We start from the raw sequence: 22025 nt of genomic DNA on the forward strand, positions 1-22025 counted from the left end.
GGGGAGGCTCCCGGGGGCACGAGCTGGGGATAAAGATTGGCATCAAGTCTCTGCCAATAGTGTCATAAAGTCGTTCCGGGGGGACGGGAAGGGCAGCCAATGAGAGGATCCTCTCGGAGCAGTTGGGACATGGCAGGTTGGGGAGGGGAGGGGAGGTGAGGAACAGGAAGTAGGTTGAGAGGAGGCATCAGAGCACACAGGAGCGAGAGGAAAAAATTGAGAGAAAAGGAGTGTCTGGGATAAGAAGGAGAGACGGAATGGAGAGAGAGAGAGAGAGAGAGTCGGATGACAATTACCCTCTTGACTTCTGTCCAGCATCAGTTGTCAATCACCTGCCTCTTGTGGGAAAAAGCAGCCTACCGTTGGTTGGACTGACCCACATCCCGCCCCTCTGGGCCTCCTGGCCGCCGCGTGATTGGCCGCCGCCACCCGTTCATCAACGGGATCTGGGAACACCAAAGCCTTGGGCTGCCTTGGGAGCCAGTGGCCCTGATACGGCGTGCGTGCGTGCGTGCGTGCGCGTGCGTACGCACGTGTTGTTTTGGAACAAAAGCCTTTCTTGTTGAGGATGTTAACTGCTTTCGTGGGGCAGGAAGACACAAAGACGAGGGGATCGAGAGGGACTGCTGAGGGATATGTGGAAGACGTGTGAGCTAATGGGACAAAAAGAGGATGATGGAATAAGACGGAGCATGACAGCAAACGGCGATCAGGGAACGCTCGCAACGACTGAGCTAAAGATGGAGAGGGCGGCGGATCAAAGTGACCGAACACAGGGAGCGGACTTCTGCCAAGGCATTTGTCACCTGCTACTGTAATGTCAGACGTCACTTTGTACGTTTAGCTACCATGGACACATGATACTAAATCAGGGGTGGGCAAACTACGGCCCGGGGGCCACATCCGGCCCGCCAAGTGTTTGAATACGGCCCGCCCAATCTTTCCAAAGTATTTAATTTAAACTCAACATACAACCTGGCATCATGGCCTGAGCCAACCTTTTGATGGTTGTATCAATTTCGTTGTTTGACATGGTCTGTTGTTTACAAAGTGCTCCTGAAAAAAGGGACACAAGCACATAATAATAATAAAAATTCAAATAATAATTATTATATTATTATTATAACTATTATGATTATTATATTTATTATATTAATGCTAATTATTATATTAATTATATATGATAATATTGTTATATTTGCATATTTTACATAATAATATAATAATTATCATTATAATTTTATTTTAATTATTATAATATTTTATTATTTTTAAAATTTTTAAATATAAATATAAAATAATAAATAATAATAGCAGATTGCATGACAATTTTACAGATACAATAATACCAGGTGGACTGTTACGTGTAAAAATATATAGTCTGGAGCTAGGGTCTGGGTGAGAGTGGGCCACATCAGGTTTTCCAAAAAAAAAAAACGCATTTATTAAAACCACAAAAATATACTATGAGACACATGCTAACTCGCAAACTAGAGAGCTAGCGACCTAAACGGTAGCCTTCAAGTTATTTCCTTTCAACTTAAATAGCCAAAAACTTACCACTTCCACACGGATAGGGAGGATAACTATTAACAGTTATTTAACCTTTAACATGAACATGAATCAAACGTAATCATTTTTTCTGGGTACATGATACCATACAGCATCCATATCAAACTTGCGCGGGCCGCACTAACATTAAACTTTCATATCAAGGCGGGGGCCTCAAACTGGTGTCCTGCGGGCCACATTTGCCCCGCGGGCCGTGTGTTTGAAACCCCTGGTCTAAGAGGTACCATATTTACATTTACAACACAATACTATTATGTTACAAAAGCCTTTCAATATTATCACACTTAAGTTTCACTTTCTATATATATATATATTTTAAGCTCTACATTACATTTAACTACATTTACCCAACAACTACCCAGTTAACCCCCCCTCCTCCAGGTGACACTTTGGAGAGTCCAATCAAGGAACATTAGGAACAAAACCAATGACTTCTAAATGAAAAACTAACTAATTAAAGTGGCAATTAAACAACTTAAATGGCAATAAATATAATTAAAGTGCTAACCAGAATGTATGTGTAAATAACAAAAGCCAGCTATATATGCTAATAGGAAACATGACAGTGTGTAGGTGGGGACTGGTGGCCAGCCAATCCCAGGGCACATATAGACAAACAACCATTCACACTCACATTCATACCTATGGACAATTTGGAGTGGCTAATTAACCGAGCATGTTTTTGGAATGTGGGAGGAAACCGGAGTACCCGGAGAAAACCCACGCATGCACGGGGAGAACATGCAAACTCCACACAGAGATGACCGAGGGTGGAATTGAACCCTGGTCTCCCAGCTGTGAACGAACCACTCGTCCACCGTGCAGCCCCTTTCTCAGGTTCTGCTTTTTCAAATCTTAAATGCTTGAAGACGCCCTCATTTTTGTTAATTGCGGTTTATAACTTTAAGTCTTACCACAATCATACACCCCCCCCCGGTGTGTGCAGGGTGGTTCACACCTATGGTGCGTTACTCTGAGGAGGATGTAGAAATCTAAATAAAGCTTTGTGTGCATGGCTAATGAAACACAGTATTCCCCACAGTCTCATCAAGAAAGTCTTTTATCAGCCGTAGAGCTTCCGCTACTTTTAGATTTGTCACCTAAACTTTTCCAAAGGACTAAAGTCAAATATGATTCCAACGGAGTCATTGAGCAGCCAAAAGGTACCATGTGTGGGGTCAACTGGGAGGAGGATTTTAATGAGGTTCTTTGGGGAGCATCCCTGGACCTTGTGCTGATGCGGCGGCGCTCCTGTCCAGTTTACAGGTCACATTTTGTTAAACCTTTTAGTGGCAGTTCCTACGTCAGGCTCTTTTTTTTTTTTTTTACTATTTTGATGTACGCTACTGCAGTATATCATCTGATGCCGTAAACATTCTGGGCTTTGTTGAGAACAATTATTATTTCAGCGTTTCCCTCAAGATCACGGTCTGTCTGTGGCGTTGGGTGTTATTGTCTAATTTGCATAATTAACCACGAGGCAGAACTGAATGTATGGGTGGGTTGTGGGTGGGATGGCTAAAACAGAGCTTATTTTGGTTTTAAACTTTATTTAACAACAGAACATGACGTTACGGTCGAGTGGTTAGCGCGCAGACCTCACAGCTAGGAGACCAGGGTTCAATTCCCACCCTCGGCACATCTCTGTGTGGAGTTTGCATGTTCTCCCCGTGCATGCGTGGGTTTTCTCCGGGTACTCCGGTTTCCTCCCACATTCCAAAAACATGCTAGGTTAATTGGCGACTCCAAATTGTCCATAGGTATGAATGTGAGTGTGAATGGTTGTTTGTCTATATGTGCCCTGTGATTGGCTGGCCACCAGTCCGGGGTGTACCCCGCCTCTCGCCCGAAGACAGCTGGGATAGGCTCCAGCACCCCCCGCGACCCTCGTGAGGAAAAAGCGGTAGAAAATGAATGAATGAATGAATGAACATGACGTTATTGACTCACGAGTGTTGGTTTTTTTTTACGCCTTATAACACGAACGGGAATAAAAAAATATATATTATTGGTGTGTCCGGGACTCCACGTAATGTACACATCATTGGACATCTGGTATTTCACTTTGTTGTAGCATTGAGGGAAGTTGCTGCTCGGCTACCCAGCATGCCTTGTGGGCACTTTGTAAATCGCCTTTTTTTTTTTTTTTGGTCGGTTAGTTGTTGTTACCCACACATATTGGTAGTTGTTGTGTTAACTTTCCCGCTACATGTTGTGTTATTTTGTGTTGTTGAGGTCGTTTTTGCCATCGCTTTTTACTGCTTTTTACATTTATGCAAGTTTGAGTTCTTCTGACGTCATCTACTGTATAGAGTAGTAACTACAAATAAGCCACACAGGCAGTCTTGTATGCGAAACACTTGACAGTGGTACCTCGGTTAAGGTCCGCCCTGGTTAGTGTGTTTTTTTTCGGTTAAAATTTTTCCTTGTCCTGCTTATTTTTGCATGTGTAACTAGAATTATTGTCTAAAGATGTGCTTTATGTTAACATATTTTGATGTCTGCAACAGATTAATAGGATTTACATTGTTTTCTATTGGAAAAATTGCTTTGGTTAGAGTCCGGATCAATGACATTAACCAAAACACTTTTGTCGTCCAAGGCCACACTTGGTGGGAGAACGGGTAGACTGTGGATACCAGCACAGGAGCCAGCTTTGTTTTGTCCACAAGGAACCCTTCACTGATTTATAACTTCTTGTTTGGATTTTCTCCTGGGGGTGGCGTGCGGCCAACAGGGAACCGAGGACAGGGAGTGAGGAATATGAGATGTATCAAAAGTTGGATGGTTGGGGGTCACGGGAGAAAAGAGGAGATCAGAGGTGAGGAATGAAGAATGGTGTGTCAGGGACGGGGGGTGCTCAGGAAACCCCATTGTGTGGTGGCTCCAGTCATTTCCTGTTTGTGTGCCAGTTGTACTTCCCTCCTTCCTGTTGTACCCAGGAAGTCTGTGTCACATTCCAGCTCTGATCAGACATCTGAGTGCCTCCAGTGGGTCTCCAGACATTGTCATCCCAGAATTCCATGTTCTATTGTCTATTTTCGGACCAGTCAAAGAACGTAACATATTACCGCTCTCACGGCAAGTATGGAAGATGAATACTAATACATGCAGTATTATTAATTCATCACTTATTCAATTAGTAAATGAATGATATGCTATAATATGAAACTATAGAGCATTTACCATACACATTAGGTATAATTTTTTTTAATTAATTTGGCGGAGTGGCCATCTTTATATACAGTAGGTGGCATCAAGTAGAAGGACTTGCTCACGGTGCAACAAAACAAAAAACATCCACAGCAAATTAACTCATCACATGACAACTCAACAACTAAGCGCTAAACATAGCATGTCATTGTTTAAAACTGTTATTTCCAAACGCCCGCAAGGCATGCTGGGTAGTCCAGTTGCAACCATGACCAAAACAACATTGGATATCGAGCGTATGTTTTGCTACTCCAATAACCTCAACATATGTTGTAATCAAGTAAAAATGTGACAATATGTTGAGAGTACCATAAGATACCCAGCATGCCTTGTGGCGGACTATATGGGTGTTTTTTTTTTTTACATGGGTATTTATTTGTATGGCCACATGGTGCAGTAGATGGAATACTTTACTCCATACTTCCACGCTCATACTATCCACACTGCGTACTGCATACTCGATCCATCAGACAGTACGCAAAGCGTTTACACTACAGAGTACTACATGATAACCCACAATGCATTGTGCTCCTACCTGAGCCGAAATCGACACTTTAGTGCGAAACTCTTTAAATGCATCACTTTATTGAGATTTTTTTTTTAATAAAAAAAAAATAAAATAATAAATGTGCCATTTATTTATTTGTCCAAATAACCAACCGTTTATTTTGTTAGGACAAATTTGGCAAAATTTAAGCACTTCCGGTTATTTTCACAAAATAAAACTTACTTTTCCCATACAAAAAACTATAGTGATAAATCACTGCTTTTACTTTGAAAACAAGAAGCGAACCAACCCGTGATATATCCTGATTGACACCGCCGTTTGGACTGATCTCGTCCTGGTGACGTCATGTTGCGTTGCATCCTGGGTAATTTGGGTATGGGTAGTAAGTGTCATGTGGTTTCTTGTGGTATATTTTTATGTTTTTTTTTTTGTTTGTTTTTTTTTACAAAAACAAGCATGTCATGGTTCTGACCTTACTGGTCTTTATTTGTCCTTCAATCCTAGGATTGCACTCTGTGTCCTTATTTGAAACTCACACTCACGCTATTTTGCATTTGTGTTACCCGTCTAAATTGTAACTCATTTCCCTCTCAGCGCTGGAAGAAGGGGAAGCGTCGGAGTGTGGACGGACCTGGGATGAATCGAGCGTCCAGACAGGTTAGTGTATATACACACGCACTCAGTCCAACAGCACACAAGAGAATAGAAGTGGATAGAACACCGCTCACACACAACCTGCATGTCATTGGTCATTTCTATTCCATATGTTTTATACAGGGGTGCACCATGGGGTGTGGAAGGGGCGGGGGGGCAGCTGAGAGATGCAATGAATACAGCATGAATTAGAATGGGGGGATTGGTGAAACTATTTAGACGAGTGTAGGAGGGGGGTGAGGAGATTTGGAAGAAGGAATGGGAGCGAGATGTGGAAAGAGACTGTGAACTCGCTGCTGGTCTCGGGAGGATGGCTGACTGGAAAGAGAGATGACAAAGGGGATGTGGAGAGCAAGATTTGTGTGCTTTTTCACTGCTCTTTGTTGTCTGCTGATATCCTGGGAGGAAGTCGCAGAGGTGCTTGGCTTTTTATTGTCTTTTGTCTTATGCCGGATTTCCATTTCTGCTCTTGGTTTTTGGAGTTTTCCAAGAATTCCAACTGTCTTAAAAAATATATTCACATGATTTATTTCCATATTTGTTTGTTGCTTTGTTCATTTCTCATTATATTACCACTTAAAAAAATATTAGCATTTCATTCATTCATTCATTCAACCAATCACAGGGCACATATAGACAAACAACCATTCACACTCACATTCATACCTATGGACAATTTAGAGAGGCTAATTAGCCTAGCATGTTTTTGGAATGTGGGAGGAAACTGGAGTACCACAAACTCCACACAGAGATGGCCGAGGGTGGAATTGAACCCTGGTCTCCTAGCTGTGAGGTCTGCGTGCTAACCACTCAACTCCCATGCAGCCCAAAATAAGAATTTATGCTACTAAAATATTTGTTGTCAAAGTATTCCAATATTATTCCCCAAAAAATACTACTTAGATGCAACTTTTTTTCTAAATATTTTGACTTTATTGTCTTAAAATCACTGCTGATTTTTCCATGTTTTTTGTTGTTGTTGTTTTTTTGTTTTTTTTTTAGTTTTCTTGTTAAACCATATTATGGAATGGATAATAATACCCCCCCCCCCCCCCCCCCCCCCGCCGCAAGTCACACCTCCAAAATAAATCTTACCTTGTAAAGACTGTGATTGGTGGAATGGTAGGACATTATTTTCTGCGCGTACACGACTGTATTCACCTTCCTCCTCCAATTTCAGATCAACATTTTCAATAAAAATGACTAAAAATGACTCTACTCAAGTAGTGCCAGCTGCAATCACACTTTTTTTTTTAATTTCCATCATTTGCCGGCGACCGAGGAAGCGGACAAGCTAGCTAGCGTATATTCAAGGTCGCAGGACTGCAACGTAGAAAGGTGTTTTGGCGTTAAGGATATCAGGTGGTGTTTGTTTAGGCGCTTGCATCCGTATTACAAGCAGGGAGCAAAACTTCATACTTTATAGTCATTGCACATATTCATAATCCCAAGGATGAGCTCGGAAATAATTCCGTAATTCCAATGATTTTATTGCTCTGTGGTGAGGTCTCACTCGTGCACCAATACCGCTATGATCCGATACGTCTCTTTGATGCTAATATTTGCTGATAATGTTGGTCGACTGATATTATCTGACAGTTCTGGCCATAATGGACGTCTTAGGGGGTAGTTTCCTAAAATATCGCAAGTGTGACGATGCTGATTGTACGTATATGCAAATGAGGACTTCCCGTCTTTGTTGTGCTTTGTGCTTAGTAAAGATGAAATCCCAAATTTCCCCAACACACTGAGGGAACAAAAAAACAAACAAAAAAACAGTTGGACTACTGTCGGTGTATTGCCAGCTGTGGCTACTTTTTACAGCCAATCAGAGAACAGTTAAAGCACTTCCTCCGACTGCGTCTCAGCAGGGATGGGAGATCCTGCTGAATGTGGTAAATATGGAGTTATCGCTCTCCCAGCTTCTTCTCCCCCCCCTGTCTCCTGTTATGCTCCTCCGGGAGGCAAGCATAGGAAAGTTTCACCCTTGGGGGCCGGAGGGGGGGGGGGTTCTATGACGCACACCGAAGGCGCCCATTCTCGTGCACAGACCCCCTCCCTCCCCCTCACTCAGACCTGAGCTAACGCTCCTCTTGGGGCAGCTATGCGGGTCCATGTCTGTGTGTGTGTGTGTTTGAGGGGGTGCTGACTGAGGTCCTGGGTGGCTCACAAGAACTGCTGTGTGTGTCAGTTCCTGCAGGAAGCTCGGGTCCCATGGTACACACACATGCACACATACACACACACACACACACACACATATACACACACCTCTGTGCTATCTGAAAAACAACATACTGTCCCGGTTTCCCTTATTCAGCCACTTTTATACTTCCGATGAAATGGACGCTTCCGCCTTCCTTCTCGTATCGTTTCTATCACTTATTGTTCTGTGGCTGTATGCTCCCTCTTTTTTTTTTTTTTTTTTTTTTTTTTTTTTTAACTACGCTCACATTTTACCTCTTGGAAGTGATTTGATTTTTGATTTTTTTGGATGTGAGAGACCAGAAAGTGGAGCCTTACTGTAAATGGCGAACTGAGTGAAGCAGAAAGAGGAAAAAGACGACATATTGAAGAAATAGACTTGAGCGCCCCATCCTGCTATTAAATTTACAAGCCCCCCCCCCCATTTCTCCCTTGCTTTCCCTGGAAAATGTGTGTTGAGTTTGGAAAGACCCACGGGAGGGAAGGCAGAGGGAGGTGGGAGAGTTAACTCGGAAGGGAATTGCTTTTCTCCCCCTAAATCCTACGTTTCCTTCTTTCCTTTGTTCTGATTCCTCATCTACCTCCTCCTCGTCCTCCTCGTCCTCCTCGTCCTCCTCTCTGGCCCCCAGTGGACCAATCTAAGGCTAAAGGTGCCCCACCACCGCCCTTCTTCCTTTGCCGTGTCCTTGCTTGTCTCTCAGGGGGGACAAAATAACTTGGCTCGACTTCCTCCCTCGTTTCCCCTCTCGTTCCTTGGCTTGGCAGAGTCGGGAACTTTGGTCTGTCACATGCAGTCGCCGCACACTTCATATTTCTCTCGGAGAACGCCGATGCCGAAGAGTCGCACGCGGAAACGGCCGGTGAGTCATAGTGGAAAAGGTTTGTCAGATCCCCGAGCTGAACGTGAGAGACTTTTGGTCACAGCGTGGATTCGTTGTTTGGGGGCGGGGGGGATCTGCACACCTTGGAGGTCAATCGCTGGATGGTATTAAACCGTTTCAGCTTCCATCTGCAATCATCAACGTCATCTAATCACAACACGCTTGATGGAGTCCGTGCTGAAAAGCAGAGACGGGTGATTTGGACTGAAATCCCTGAGAAAAAAAACACTCAAAACACGGGAATTCAGTTTAAATTGCGAGGTAGCTTTGCATGCATCGCCTCATTTAGGGAGTCCTTGATTGATCCCACATGGTTAAGTGATTCAGATCACCTGTTAGGCCCGAAGATCCAAAAGATAAGATAAGATAATATAAGATCCGCCTTGATTCATCACACATGGTTAAGTGATTCAGGTCATCTGTCAGGACCGAAGATCCAAAAGATAAGATAAGATAATATAAGATCCGCCTTGATTCATCACACATGGTTAAGTGATTCAGGTCATCTGTCAGGACCGAAGATCCAATAGATTTTCAGACACTGTGATCGGTTGGCGACCGGTCCACCCCATCCCGCCTTTTGCCTCGAGTCAGCTGGGATAGGCTCCAGCATACTCTAGTGGGGATAAGCGGCATAGAAAATTGATCTTTTAGCTTGAGTTTAAATTTCAGTTCATTTGAAGCCGTTAATAAAAACAGGTGCAGAACCTCGGTTAGCATATGCTGAAACTGGGCTGACGGGACCGGGTGGTGGGGGGGGGTTGTCATACAACCAAAAAAATATCCCAACTGTCCCTTTAAGGTCGGCAATAAAGTTTTTAAATACATCGTCGGACTACTACTACTACTACTACTACTTTACGTTACCTTTCTACGTATTACATTGCGTTCGTTGGATGGAATTGGAACCTCCAACGTGGAGCAAATATGGACTCCCAGCCTTTCCGAGTGCCGAGGATACTTCGGTATGAGGTACATTATTTAAAAAAACAAAAAAAAACAAAAAAAAACTTAGACTGTATCATGGAAAGCAGGAAGTGAACAAATGTAAGAGTTAGTGATTGTAAAAGTACCAGATGGAGGGGTAGGATTTAATAAGCTTTGCTTCTTCCTACTCCTTTTGGACATGTGGAACTGGGAACTGATTATGGGATGCACTCAATTGGAATCTGATGCATGTTCAAATGAAATAAAACCATTACCATTACCATTACCATTACCATTACCATTACCATATGTGCCCTGTGATTGGCTGGCCACCAGTCCAGGGTGTACCCCGCTTCTTGCCCGAAGACGGCTGCACTTTTAGGCTGAGTTTAAATTTCAGTTCATTTGAAGCCGTTAATATAAACAAATGCAGAACCTCGGTTAGCATATGCTGAAACTGGGCTGACGGGACCGGGGTGGGGTGGGGTGGGGTGGGGGTGTCATACAACCCAAAAAATATCCCAACTGTCCCTTTAAGGTCGGCAATAAAGTTTTTAAATAGATCGTCGGACTAACACTACTTTACGTTACCTTGCTATGTATTCCGTTGCGTTCGTTGGATGGAATTGGAACCTCCAACGTGGAGCAAATATGGACTCCCAGCCTTTCCGAGTGCCGAGGACGGCGAGGATGTGTTTGCGTGTAACAACGGAGACGGAAATGAAAGCAATATGAAGTCCAAGATTGAGAGGCGAGCACGTCCACGCGGGGCCGCCTGGAGGAAGCAGGCCAATATTAATGAGGTAAGGCAACGTGAACGGAGTACAGTAAGGCAGTAAATAAAGATTAAAGGTACTAATAACGCTGCATCCTGCTGCTTTGTGATGCTAACAACAAAAAAAAAAAAAAAACAGGACATTGGCCTTTCTCCTTTTCTCTTTCTTCCTCAGTCTTCTTTCCTCTTCCTCCATCCCTCGCTCGCGTTCCTCTCTGGAGGTCCATAATGTAGTTTTAATTTCCCCAAGGCTATACCACAGGAAAACAGTTCCTGTGTGTGTGTGTGTGTGTGTGTTGTGTGTCAACGATTATTGCCTTGCGACAATGCACAGGCTTTCCGTCTGTATTGCAGCATTTAAGCCTTTTGTTTGAGGCTGTTTGGAAATTGTCGATACGCGTACGTGCGCCGGCGTTCCGATAGGCCAGCAGCTGTCAACTTGTTTGCCAGCGTGCTTTTCTGATGATCCGGGTGTTTGTGTTGGTACACGCCGTGTCCTTGGGTCTATTTGGGTCTATACTTCCATGACGCCGGCGCCTCTTTCATCATGTTGTTTCCAGACTTGGGTGCCGGGTGCCGCCGCTCTCCCTTGCTGCCGCATTTCCCACGAGGCCGGAAGCGTGTGGATTTGGATTGGTGTTTTTTTTTTTTTCTGGTGCATGCGACTGCAGCGCCGTGGCTTGGTAGCGCTCCTCCCGGGGCGGGGGCACGCTTGTATTGTAGAAACACAGAGAGACAAGACGAGGTGGGATGCAGAGGTGAGGAGAGATGGCTTCTTAATATAGCCACCTAACACGCACCCGCGCTCGGACTAACAAACAGAGGTTGGGGTTGGGGGGGGGGCGTTCCCCAGGGAGGCGGTGAGCGAGAGCAGGGCCCCGTGTTGTTGCGTCCGGCTGCACCTGTTCAGCTTGTGTGAGTCAGCGTACATTGAAGTGCTCTCAGGGGGGGCCAAATGTTGCGTTTTACCACTTCTTGACACCTCCAGCTCAAACGGATGGTCGGGGGTACGACGCCTTGTGTCATATTTCTGTTAATATTCTCATTCATCCGAGTCGGCACGGGCCCGTGTGATGACCTTGGACAAAAATATCACCGTTTCGCTGTATTAGAATGACGGAAAACAAAAAAATGTCCATTCAAAACAGTCAAAAATGTATCATAGAACTCGTATGTATGTCAAATAAAGGAATTGTGAATAGTGTGACGGTTACTATGGTGGGTGGGGGGGGGGGGCTATTTCTAGGTACAGTAAACCTCGGATATATCGGAAATTCGCTCACAACGGACAGATTAAAAAAGAACCGATTTTTCTGTAATGCATTTCCAATAAAAATTCATTGCATATATCGGATTTTTTATAACGGATTTCGCCTATTTCGGACAAAATCTCCAGTCCCGTTCCAATGCATTTCCATGAAATTTCCCTGGCATATATCGGATGGCCGCATCGTGGCGCTCCGATTCGCCGAATCGTGACAGGCCGCTATACGACGTCATTTGCAGCGTTTGCAGCGTTGCCTGCGCGTCCAGGTACATTGGAAACATAGTCAAGGAAGTGCCTTTTTATAACGGATAAAATCCCATTTACGCATATACCGGATATACGTAAATCCGATATATGCGTAAAACGGACATTTTCCGGTATACGCATATAACGGATTTCGCTTATATCGGACAAAACTAGTGGGAACAATTGAATCCGATATATCCGAGGTTTACTGTATGTCCGATATTGGCTTTCTTATTGAAAACCGATATGCCGATATTGTCCAACTCTCAATTTCCGATACATGATCAGGAAAAAAAATCCCGTACCGATATCGACTATATCACATTTTTATACTGATATAGGGCTATGATGATGTTAATAAAAGCAATCTTCACTGGCTAAATGTACTGCAAAAAAGGCCAGTAAGGATAATTCATAATGCCGCCTACAGAGAACATACTAACTCCTTATTTGTAAAATGACAAATACTTCAACTTGCTGATATAGTTCATCTTCAAACAGCTCAAATAATGCATAAGGCTAAAAATAATCAATTATCTAAAAATGTCATCCAATACTTCTCTACAAGAGAGGAGAAATATGATCTCAGGGAAGAAGTACATTTGAAACACTTCTATGCTAGGACTACGTTATGCTAGCCATAGCATTTCAGTATGTGGAATCAAACTATGGAATGGATTGAGTAAGGAAATCAAACAATGCACAACGATGAGCCAATTCAAGAAACAATACAAGCAGTTGATGTTTGCTAAATCCAAGGATGAAGAGTCTTGAACCAGTCATGATGTGCTATATATATCACTATATTGACACGCACTATGGTACCCATTATGGCATTGGATGCTCATATCACAGAGTACTTCGGTATGTGACAAAAAATATATATTTAAATTTTTTTTTAAATTTAAATGTAAAAAAAAAAAAATTCAATTTTATTTTTTTTAATTAAAAAAAATAAAAATTAATAAAATAAAGTAAAAAAAAAAACTTAAATTATATTAGGAAAGCAGGAAGTGAACAAATGTAACAGTTAGTGATTGTAAAAGTACCAGATGGAGGGGTAGGATTTAATAAGCTTTGCTTCTTCCTACTCCTTTTGGACATGTGGAACTGGGAACTGATTATGGGATGCACTCAATTGGAATCTGATGCATGTTCAAATGAAATAAAACCATTACCATTACCATTACCATTACCATTACCATTACCATATGTGCCCTGTGATTGGCTGGCCACCAGTCCAGGCTGTACCCTGCCTCCCGCCTGAAGATGGCTGGGATAGGCTCCATCCAAAACAAAAGTAACTTCTGCAATATGTAAGAAGTTAAAAAGTGAGCTCATGTATTTTTTTTAATGTGGTGGCCCTTCAGAAGAGAATGGGAAAAGCAGGTATTCCACCTAAGCGGTTCCGGTGCGGCGTGTTCCACCTCACAGAACAAAGTGTGCCATTCCAGGGTGAAACATCTGCTGTGGGCAGCTCGTGTGTGATGAGTGGCGCGTGACACCGGTTGCATGCGTGTGAAGACACATCAATAAAGTCGCCGGGCTTCACGGTGCAGGTTTGATTCGAACATCACAGCTTGTTGTTGGTGGCCCCGCTGAAGGTGCTCGCTGCAGCCAGGTGCCCGTGAATTGGACGACGGCGATGATGTGGAGCAGAATGAAAGCCTTGTGTCGGAGCTGTTTGCTTTTCGAAACATTCTGCTGGAAGCTCCACACACACTTTTCCACACCTTTTGATGCCTCTTTAAGGTTAGCGCAGACATGTGCATGCGTGTGTAGGCGTTTTATGTACACTTGGCCGGCAGATATCCGTCTCCCTGAGCAGCTGCGTGCGGCTCAGGCCAAAGTCGTACTTTGTGGTTGCCAAATCTCACACTTAAATAAGCCCTTTACCCTTGCAGTAACACTCTATGTTTTATTCCCATTGAAATCTCATGGCTTTGAGAAAGTCCTGCCGGTTCCTTCTACCACCAAGGAACGGTTGAGGAACATTTCCCAGTTCATTGGCTCCCCAGGTTTTGCCCCTTCAGGCTATTGGTAATGGTAATGGTAATGGTAATGGTAATGGTAATGGTAATGGTTTTATTTTATTTGGACATGCATCGGATTACAATTGAGTGCATCCCATAATCAGTTCCCAGTTCCACATGTCCAAAAGGAGTAGGAAGAAGCAAAGCTTATTAAATCCTACCCCTCCATCTGGTACTTTTACAATCAGTAACTGTTACATTTGTTCACTTCCTGCTTTCTTAATTTAATTTAATTTAATTTAATTTAATTTAATTTAATTTAATTTAATTTAATTTAATTTAATTTAATTTAATTTAATTTAATTTAATTTTATTTTATTTTATTTTATTTTATTTTATTTTATTTTATTTTATTACATTTAATTGCATTTAATTACATTTAATTACATTTAATTACATTTAATTACATTACGTTTAATTTAATTTAATTTAATTTAATTTAATTTAATTTAATTTAATTTAATTTAATTTAATTTAATTTAATTTAATTTAATTTAATTTAATTTAATTTAATTTAATTTAATTTAATTTAATTTAATTTAATTTAATTTAATTTAATTTAATTTAATTTAATTTGTTTGAGGTCCTTACTCAATCCATTCCATAGTTTGATTCCACATACTGAAATGCTATGGCTAGCATAACGTAGTCCTAGCATAGAAGTGTTTCAAATGTACTTCTTCCCTGAGATCATATTTCTCCTCTCTTGTAGAGAAGTATTGGATGACATTTTTAGCTAATTGCTTATTTTTAGCCTTATGTATTATTTTAGCTGTTTGAAGATGAACTATATCAGCAAGTTGAAGTATTTGTGATTTTAGAAATAAGGAGTTAGTATGTTCTCTGTAGGCGGCATTATGAATTATCCTTACTGGCCTTTTTTGCAGTACATTTAGCCAGTGAAGATTGCTTTTATAGTTATTATCCCATATTTCCACACAATAAGTAAGATATGGTAGAACCAGAGAGCAATAAAGAGTGTGGAGTGATTTCTGATTGAGAACAAAATTTGCTTTGTTCAATACTGAAATATTTCTTGCCACCTTTATGTTGTATATTTGTAATATGAGGTTTTTGTGGAGTCTTCCACTCCGCTGGAATAATACATTACAATGAACAAACCCATGGAATCAACTTAAAAATGAACCAAAGCTAGGATGTATGTGTGTCGTGTATTTGCTACAAATCAATTTGTTTGTGAATCTTAGTTTTGGTTGCTTTTCAACGTCACTTTTTGTAATTGTTTCGGATTTCAAATCCATTTTTAATTTGCCTGAGTTTTCCAAATGAGCGCATCGCATTCTATCTATCAGGTTCAATCGGGTGTATTATCATTTTACTCACAAAAAACCTCATTGAACTCATTTAAACTTTGGTAACGAGACACACACACACACATATTCTCATGCTCTGAACACAAGTTCCTCCGATGAGCCCAACGTGTGGTGATTAGTGGGTCTCAGCTGGGCGGGGTTAGGATGCGTAACATCACTCTGCACCGTGGACTCTGCTAATTCACTTCTCTTTATCTAATTACCCAGGGTGTACACATGCACACGCATGCACACTTTACACAGTACTACTACTACACACACACTGCATATATCATTCCTTCATTCATTATTTATATTTGTACCTGTCCATGAACAGTCATTATCCTCAAATGACCCGGGTTGACTACACCGTGGAAAAAAAAGACACCTTGCATGCCGTCTCATACAGCAATCGTATACAAGTACTTCATATCCGCCTCGTGTTGACATGTTGTATGTGGCAGCACCATGCTAACATGTACATACGTCATATTCACTCAAAGCACTCTGTCCATTTGCTGTTCTACTGTCAGTCTGCGGCGTCACTGAGGATTTGCATCTCGGATTTGACTCAGTCTATGATTACGTGGCTGGAATAAAAATCCGCATGACTCACACGATGGAAAAAAATGTAGACTGTTTTTTTTTTGGTGTGAAAATTAGTACTCGTAATTCTCATATTTTATGATGATTTTTGTCAATAAAACACTGGCGTGCTTGTTTTCAATGAAGTGTGTGTGTGTGTAATTGAATGTGTAGTTATTCCTGGCATCGGGACAGTCTGTGACTCAGAGATAATGGTTCTCTGTAGAGCCGGTGTGTGCATGTGTGTGTGTGTGTGCATGTGTGTGTGTGTGTGTGGCGACTGCTACGGTATCCTGCTGACGTGTGTCTGGATAAGGTTTTACATGTTAAATAAACCGCCGTGTGGCACATACGTCACGGTACATTCCCGGTTTTTGCGGGGTTGCTACTGGCAACCGCCAGCAGATGGCGAAAAAAAAACAAAACACTATGGTAGTTTATTCGGCTATAAAACGGTAGTTTTTGGACACAAACTTGCATCTCAGCACACAACTGTGGTGTGTTCAAGGGCTGCTGAGCAAAGTACAAAATATCAACGCTTGAAAAAAAAAGCATGTTCCTTGATGCATGAAGACATAAAGATGTCAAAAATGTGTTGTTTTTTTTAAACCGTACAAACATGGCGTACAATAAGGTGTTCACCAAAAGGACGTATGTTTGTGACTTTCGATTCAATCAATATACTGGTGTGTTTGAAGGAACATACTCAGATGGGCCACTTTGTTATTTCTACACCGGGAATCTGGAGGTGTTTTAACTCATTCAGTTCAAAAGCCGTCGCGGTCAGTAGCGACCATTTTAGATGACTTTGACTGATTTTTCAAGGCACACAGAGTATTGTGTTCTATGGACGGGACGCTCATCTTTCATCAGAAAGTTTGTTTCTACTTTTTACCATTCTGTAGTAATCAGTGGTAGAACATGGGTCAGTTTTAGGAAAATATCTGCTCCCAACAAAAAAGCTGTTTGACACAAATTTAGCCATACTGTATATTCATTCATTAATTTTCTACCGCTTATCCTCACGAGGGTTACAGGGGGGTGCTGGAGCCTATCCCAGCTGTCTTGGGCCGAGAGGCGGGGTACACCCTGGACTGGTGGCCAGCCAATCCCAGGGCACATATAGACAAACAACCATTCACACTCACATTCATACCTATGGACTATTTGGAGTCGCTAATTAACCTAGCATGTTTTTGGAATGTGGGAGGAAACCGGAGTACCCGGAAAAAACCCACGCATGCACGGGGAGAACATGCAAACTCCACACAGAGATGGCCGCGGGTGGAATTGAACCCGGGTCTCCTAAATGTGAGGCCTACGCGCTAACCACTCGCCCGCCGTGCAGCCCATACTGTATATATTTAACCAAAATATCTAAACAACTATGCCGCAGAATTTTTGACTTCTTGCTTGCTGTGGAGCGTCCCACAAACCCCATAGAACACGCCTAAATACAGTACACAGTATGGACACTTACTATGGTACACATAATGTCATTGTATGGTCATATCACCTCGTACTTTGGTACGGGACAAAAAAATTACAAAATTTAAAAATTAGAAAAAAAAAACTTAAACTGTATTATGAAAGCAGGAAGTGAACAAATGTAAGAGTTAGTGATTGTAAAAGTACCAGATGGAGGGGTAGGATTTAATAAGCTTTGCTTCTTCCTACTCCTTTTGGACATGTGGAACTGGGAACTGATTATGGGATGCACTCAATTGGAATCTGATGCATGTTCAAATGAAATAAAACCATTACCATTACCATTACCATTACCATTACATCTTTGGGATGGGGCGTTTGGGTTAAATAAAAGGTACCGATACGTCTTTGGTAGTGGATGACTACATCGTGTTGGTGGTGTACCCTCCTCTGCATGATGTCAATCCAAACTTTGTTGCCCCTTTGTTCTTTGTTGGTGTCTGCGGTTATTTCTTCCGGTCGGCTGACTGGACACCGAAAAATGTGAACGATCCTGGGAGAACGGGAATGCTATTCGACGTCTCCTTCCAGCATAATTCCAGCAGTCCACAGACCTGCGTACGGAGGCAGGGATATGAATGGGGGTCCCACATTAGACAAATAGTCACCACCACCCACCAGTGGTCTTCTCCTTCTCATGCGTTCGTAGGGATTGTTTTACAGGAAAGGATGTGTACATTCAAAGGAAAAGATGAGGAGATGGAAGGAAAAGGGATTGAAAATTCTCCACTAAGCACACACACACAAACATGAAGTTGCTTCGGAGGTGCGAGGCCGATGGTTTCATCTGGCTCATCCCACTGTTGCCATGACAGCAGGTTGTGTTGGCATGCACTGGATTTGGCACTGCCCTCACCTCTGGCATCACAACCCCCTGCTGTGTGTGTGTGTGTATCAAAGTGTGAAAACATATCCTTTTATCTACTGTATGAACACCATAAAACATATACAAATATCTGTAATATGCTCATTTGATGCAGGCATTCATACGCTACATCTCGTATGACAAATCTAACACAGGTGCTTATTTCTCCACCGGAATGTGACCGCTTATACGTACCGTCACTAGCACGGCGCCGCCATTTAAGGGAATCCATCAGAACATCTGCATTTAGAAATATCTTTTAAAAGATAAAAATGTTCTTTATCAGCCTTGACTGTGGATTTGCACGGGTGTTTTTTTCATTGAAGTCCTCTCCAGCGCGTCCACGAGTGTTTTATATGCACGTGTGTGTATTTTGGTGTACACGCGACCATTCATGTCTGCGTGCGTATATTTTGTCAGCGAGAGTCCACTTCCTCTCCCCGGCCAGACGGCGCTCTCACCACTGGACAGATGGCCGACACCCTCCTTCTCTTCATCCCCATCCCTTCATCTCGCACTCTTTCTATCCTTCCATCACTAATTTCCTCTCCCACTGTACCCCATCACCGCAGTCCCTCGTTCCCCGCCTCCCAGCATCCCTGCTTCCCATCACACCACTCCATAATAAATGAGTCTGAAATAGAAGTGCCGTAGTTAGACCATGTGGTGATTTTACCTTCTCGTGTTGGCGTATACTCTGATGGAGCGCGTATCTAAAATACTTCTTGACTTGTAGAGACGTTATATGGCCTCAATTGGGGATGTGGGAACCTCAGTATTGATGAAGAAATCAATCAGTGGTTAATGAAGATCCCATTAATAGAGATCCTCAACTCACCAAAATATTTGGGAGAGCTTCCACGGAGCTGCCAACTTTTCCGGATTCTGCAGCAGACTCTCGGAAATGACCCTTGTCTGCCGACATTCCCAGTGACATGAAGAGAAGGTGGTCTGCAAACGTCTTCTCGCTCAGCCAATCACTGTCCCTCCATCGGAAGCCCGGAAAAGCAACCGCAGCTCATGAAAACACGAGAAGAGAACACAAGGTCCTGGATTGCAAACACCAAATGTTGGCTGCTCGGTTTCCAAGTCTGTGGGAACACTTTTTGGGGGAAGCCATTTTTTGTTCCAGCACTATGCCTCCCAAAGTCCATACTACATGTACTAAAAGTCCATGGAACATAAATCGGTTGACTTTAAATCTTGAACCAATCATCTCGCCCAGATATTTTGCTTCCAACTTTGTGGGAACAGTTTAGGGAACGCCCGTTTCTGTTCCAGCATGACTTTGTCTCAGAACCCAAAGCAAAGTCCATGAAACATAGATCCATCTGTGGTGAGGCTAGACCCCAGAGTTGATCGTGATTTTTAACCATTCATCTTACCAAGACAATCAGGACAATTTTATGCTTTCAACTTTGTGGGAACTGTTTAGGGAACGCCCGTTTCTGTTCCAGCATGACTTTTTCCCAGATTCAAAACATAGTCCATAAAACATAAATCCATCTGTGATGAGGCTAGACCCCACAGTCGATGGTGATTTTTTTTTGTCAACTTACCAAGACAATTTTAGGCCTCCAACTTTGTGGGAACAGTTTAGGGAACGCCTGTTTCTGTTCCAGCATGACTTTGTCCCAGATTCAAAAAGTCCATAAAACATAAATCCATCTAGGGTGAGGCTAGACCCCAAAGTCGATTGGGATTTTTAGCCATCTTACCGAGACAATCAGGACAATTTTATGCTTCCAACTTTGTGGGAACAGTTTAGGGAACTCCCGCTTCTGTTCCAACATGACTCTGTCCCAGAACGCAAAGCAAAGTCCATAATGGTGATGGCGATGGCGATGGTGATTTGTCATCTTACCAAGACAATTTTATGTTTCCAACTTTGTGGGAACAGTTTAGGGAACGTCTGTTTCTGTTCCAGCATGACTCTGTCCCAGAATGCAAAGCAAAGTCCATAAAACATAAATCCATCTGTGGTGAGGCTAGACCCCAAAGTCAATTGGAATTTTTAACCATCTTACAGAGACAATCTAGACAATTTTATGCTTCAACTTTGTGGGAACAGTTTAGGGAACTCCCGCTTCTGTTCCAACATGACTCTGTCACAGAACGCAAAGCAAAGTCCATAATGGTGATGGCGATGGTGATTTGTCATCTTACCAAGACAATTTTATGCTTCCAACTTTGTGGGAACAGTTTAGGGAACGCCTGTTTCTGTTCCAGCATGACTCTGTCCCAGAACGCAAAGCAAAGTCCATAAAACATAAATCCATCTGTGGTGAGGCTAGACCCCAAAGTTGATCGTGATTTTTAACCATCTTACCGAGACAATCAGGACAATTTTATGCTTCCAACTTTGTGGGAACAGTTTAGGGAACTCCCGCTTCTGTTCCAACATGACTCTGTCCCAGAACGCAAAGCAAAGTCCATAATGGTGATGGCAATGGTGATTTGTCATCTTACCAAGACAATTTTATGCTTCCAACTTTGTGGGAACAGCTTAGGGAACGCCTGTTTCGATTCCAGCATGACTTTGTCCCAGATTCAAAACAAAGTCCATAAACCATAAATCTATCTGTGGTGAGGCTAGACCCCAAAGTTGATCATGATTTTTAACAATCTTACCGAGACAATCAGGACAGTTTTATGCTTCAACTTTGTGGGAACAGTTTAGGGAACGTCCGTTTCTGTTCCAGCATGACTCTGTCCCAGAACGCAAAGCAAAGTCCATAAAACATAAATCCATCTGTGGTGAGGCTAGACCCCAAAGTAGATCGTGATTTTTAACCAGTCATCTTACCGAGACAATTTTATGCTTCCAACTTTGTGGGAACAGTTTGGGGAAGTCCATGTTCTGTCCCGGCATGACTTTGTCCCAGATTCAAAACAAAGTCCATAAAACATAAATCCATCTGTGGTGAGGCTAGACCCCAAAGTCAATTGGGAATTTTAACCATCTTACCGAGACAATCTGGACAATTTTTTGCTTCCAACTTTTTGGGAACAGTTTAGGGAACGCCCGTTTCTGTTCCAGCATGACTCTGTCCCAGAACGCAAAGCAAAGTCCATAATGGTGATGGTGATTTGTCATCTTACCAAGGCAATTTTATGTTTCCAACTTTGTGGGAACAGTTTAGGGAACGCCTGTTTCTGTTCCAGCATGACTTTGTCCCAGATTCAAAACAAAGTCCATAAAACATAAATCCATCTGTGGTGAGGCTAGACCCCAAAGTTGATCATGATTTTTAACAATCTTACCAAGACAATCAGGACAATTTTATGCTTCAACTTTGTGGGAACTGTTTAGGGAACGCCCGTTTCTGTTCCAGCATGACTCTGTCCCAGAACGCAAAGCAAAGTCCATAATGGTGATGGTGATGGTGAGTTTTAACCAGTCATCTTACCGAGACAATTTTATGCTTCCAACTTTGTGGGAACAGTTTTTGGGAAGTCCATGTTCTGTCCCGGCATGACTGTGCCACCAATG

The 22025-nt window shown here is 42.5% G+C and overlaps 1 protein-coding gene across 2 annotated transcripts in view; it reads left to right on the plus strand.

Moving 5' to 3' along the window:
- znf423 (zinc finger protein 423) overlaps nucleotides 1–22025 on the plus strand; it is a 175002-nt gene that overhangs the window by 22236 nt on the left and 130741 nt on the right. For both annotated transcript variants that reach the window (XM_058076285.1, XM_058076286.1), the window contains exon 2: nucleotides 5888–5950. In XM_058076285.1, the coding sequence (XP_057932268.1) occupies nucleotides 5888–5950 (63 nt within the window). The remainder of the gene's footprint in view (nucleotides 1–5887; nucleotides 5951–22025) is intronic.

The sequence above is a fragment of the Doryrhamphus excisus genome, chromosome 6 (assembly GCF_030265055.1).
Source record: "Doryrhamphus excisus isolate RoL2022-K1 chromosome 6, RoL_Dexc_1.0, whole genome shotgun sequence".
NCBI lineage: Eukaryota > Metazoa > Chordata > Actinopteri > Syngnathiformes > Syngnathidae > Doryrhamphus > Doryrhamphus excisus.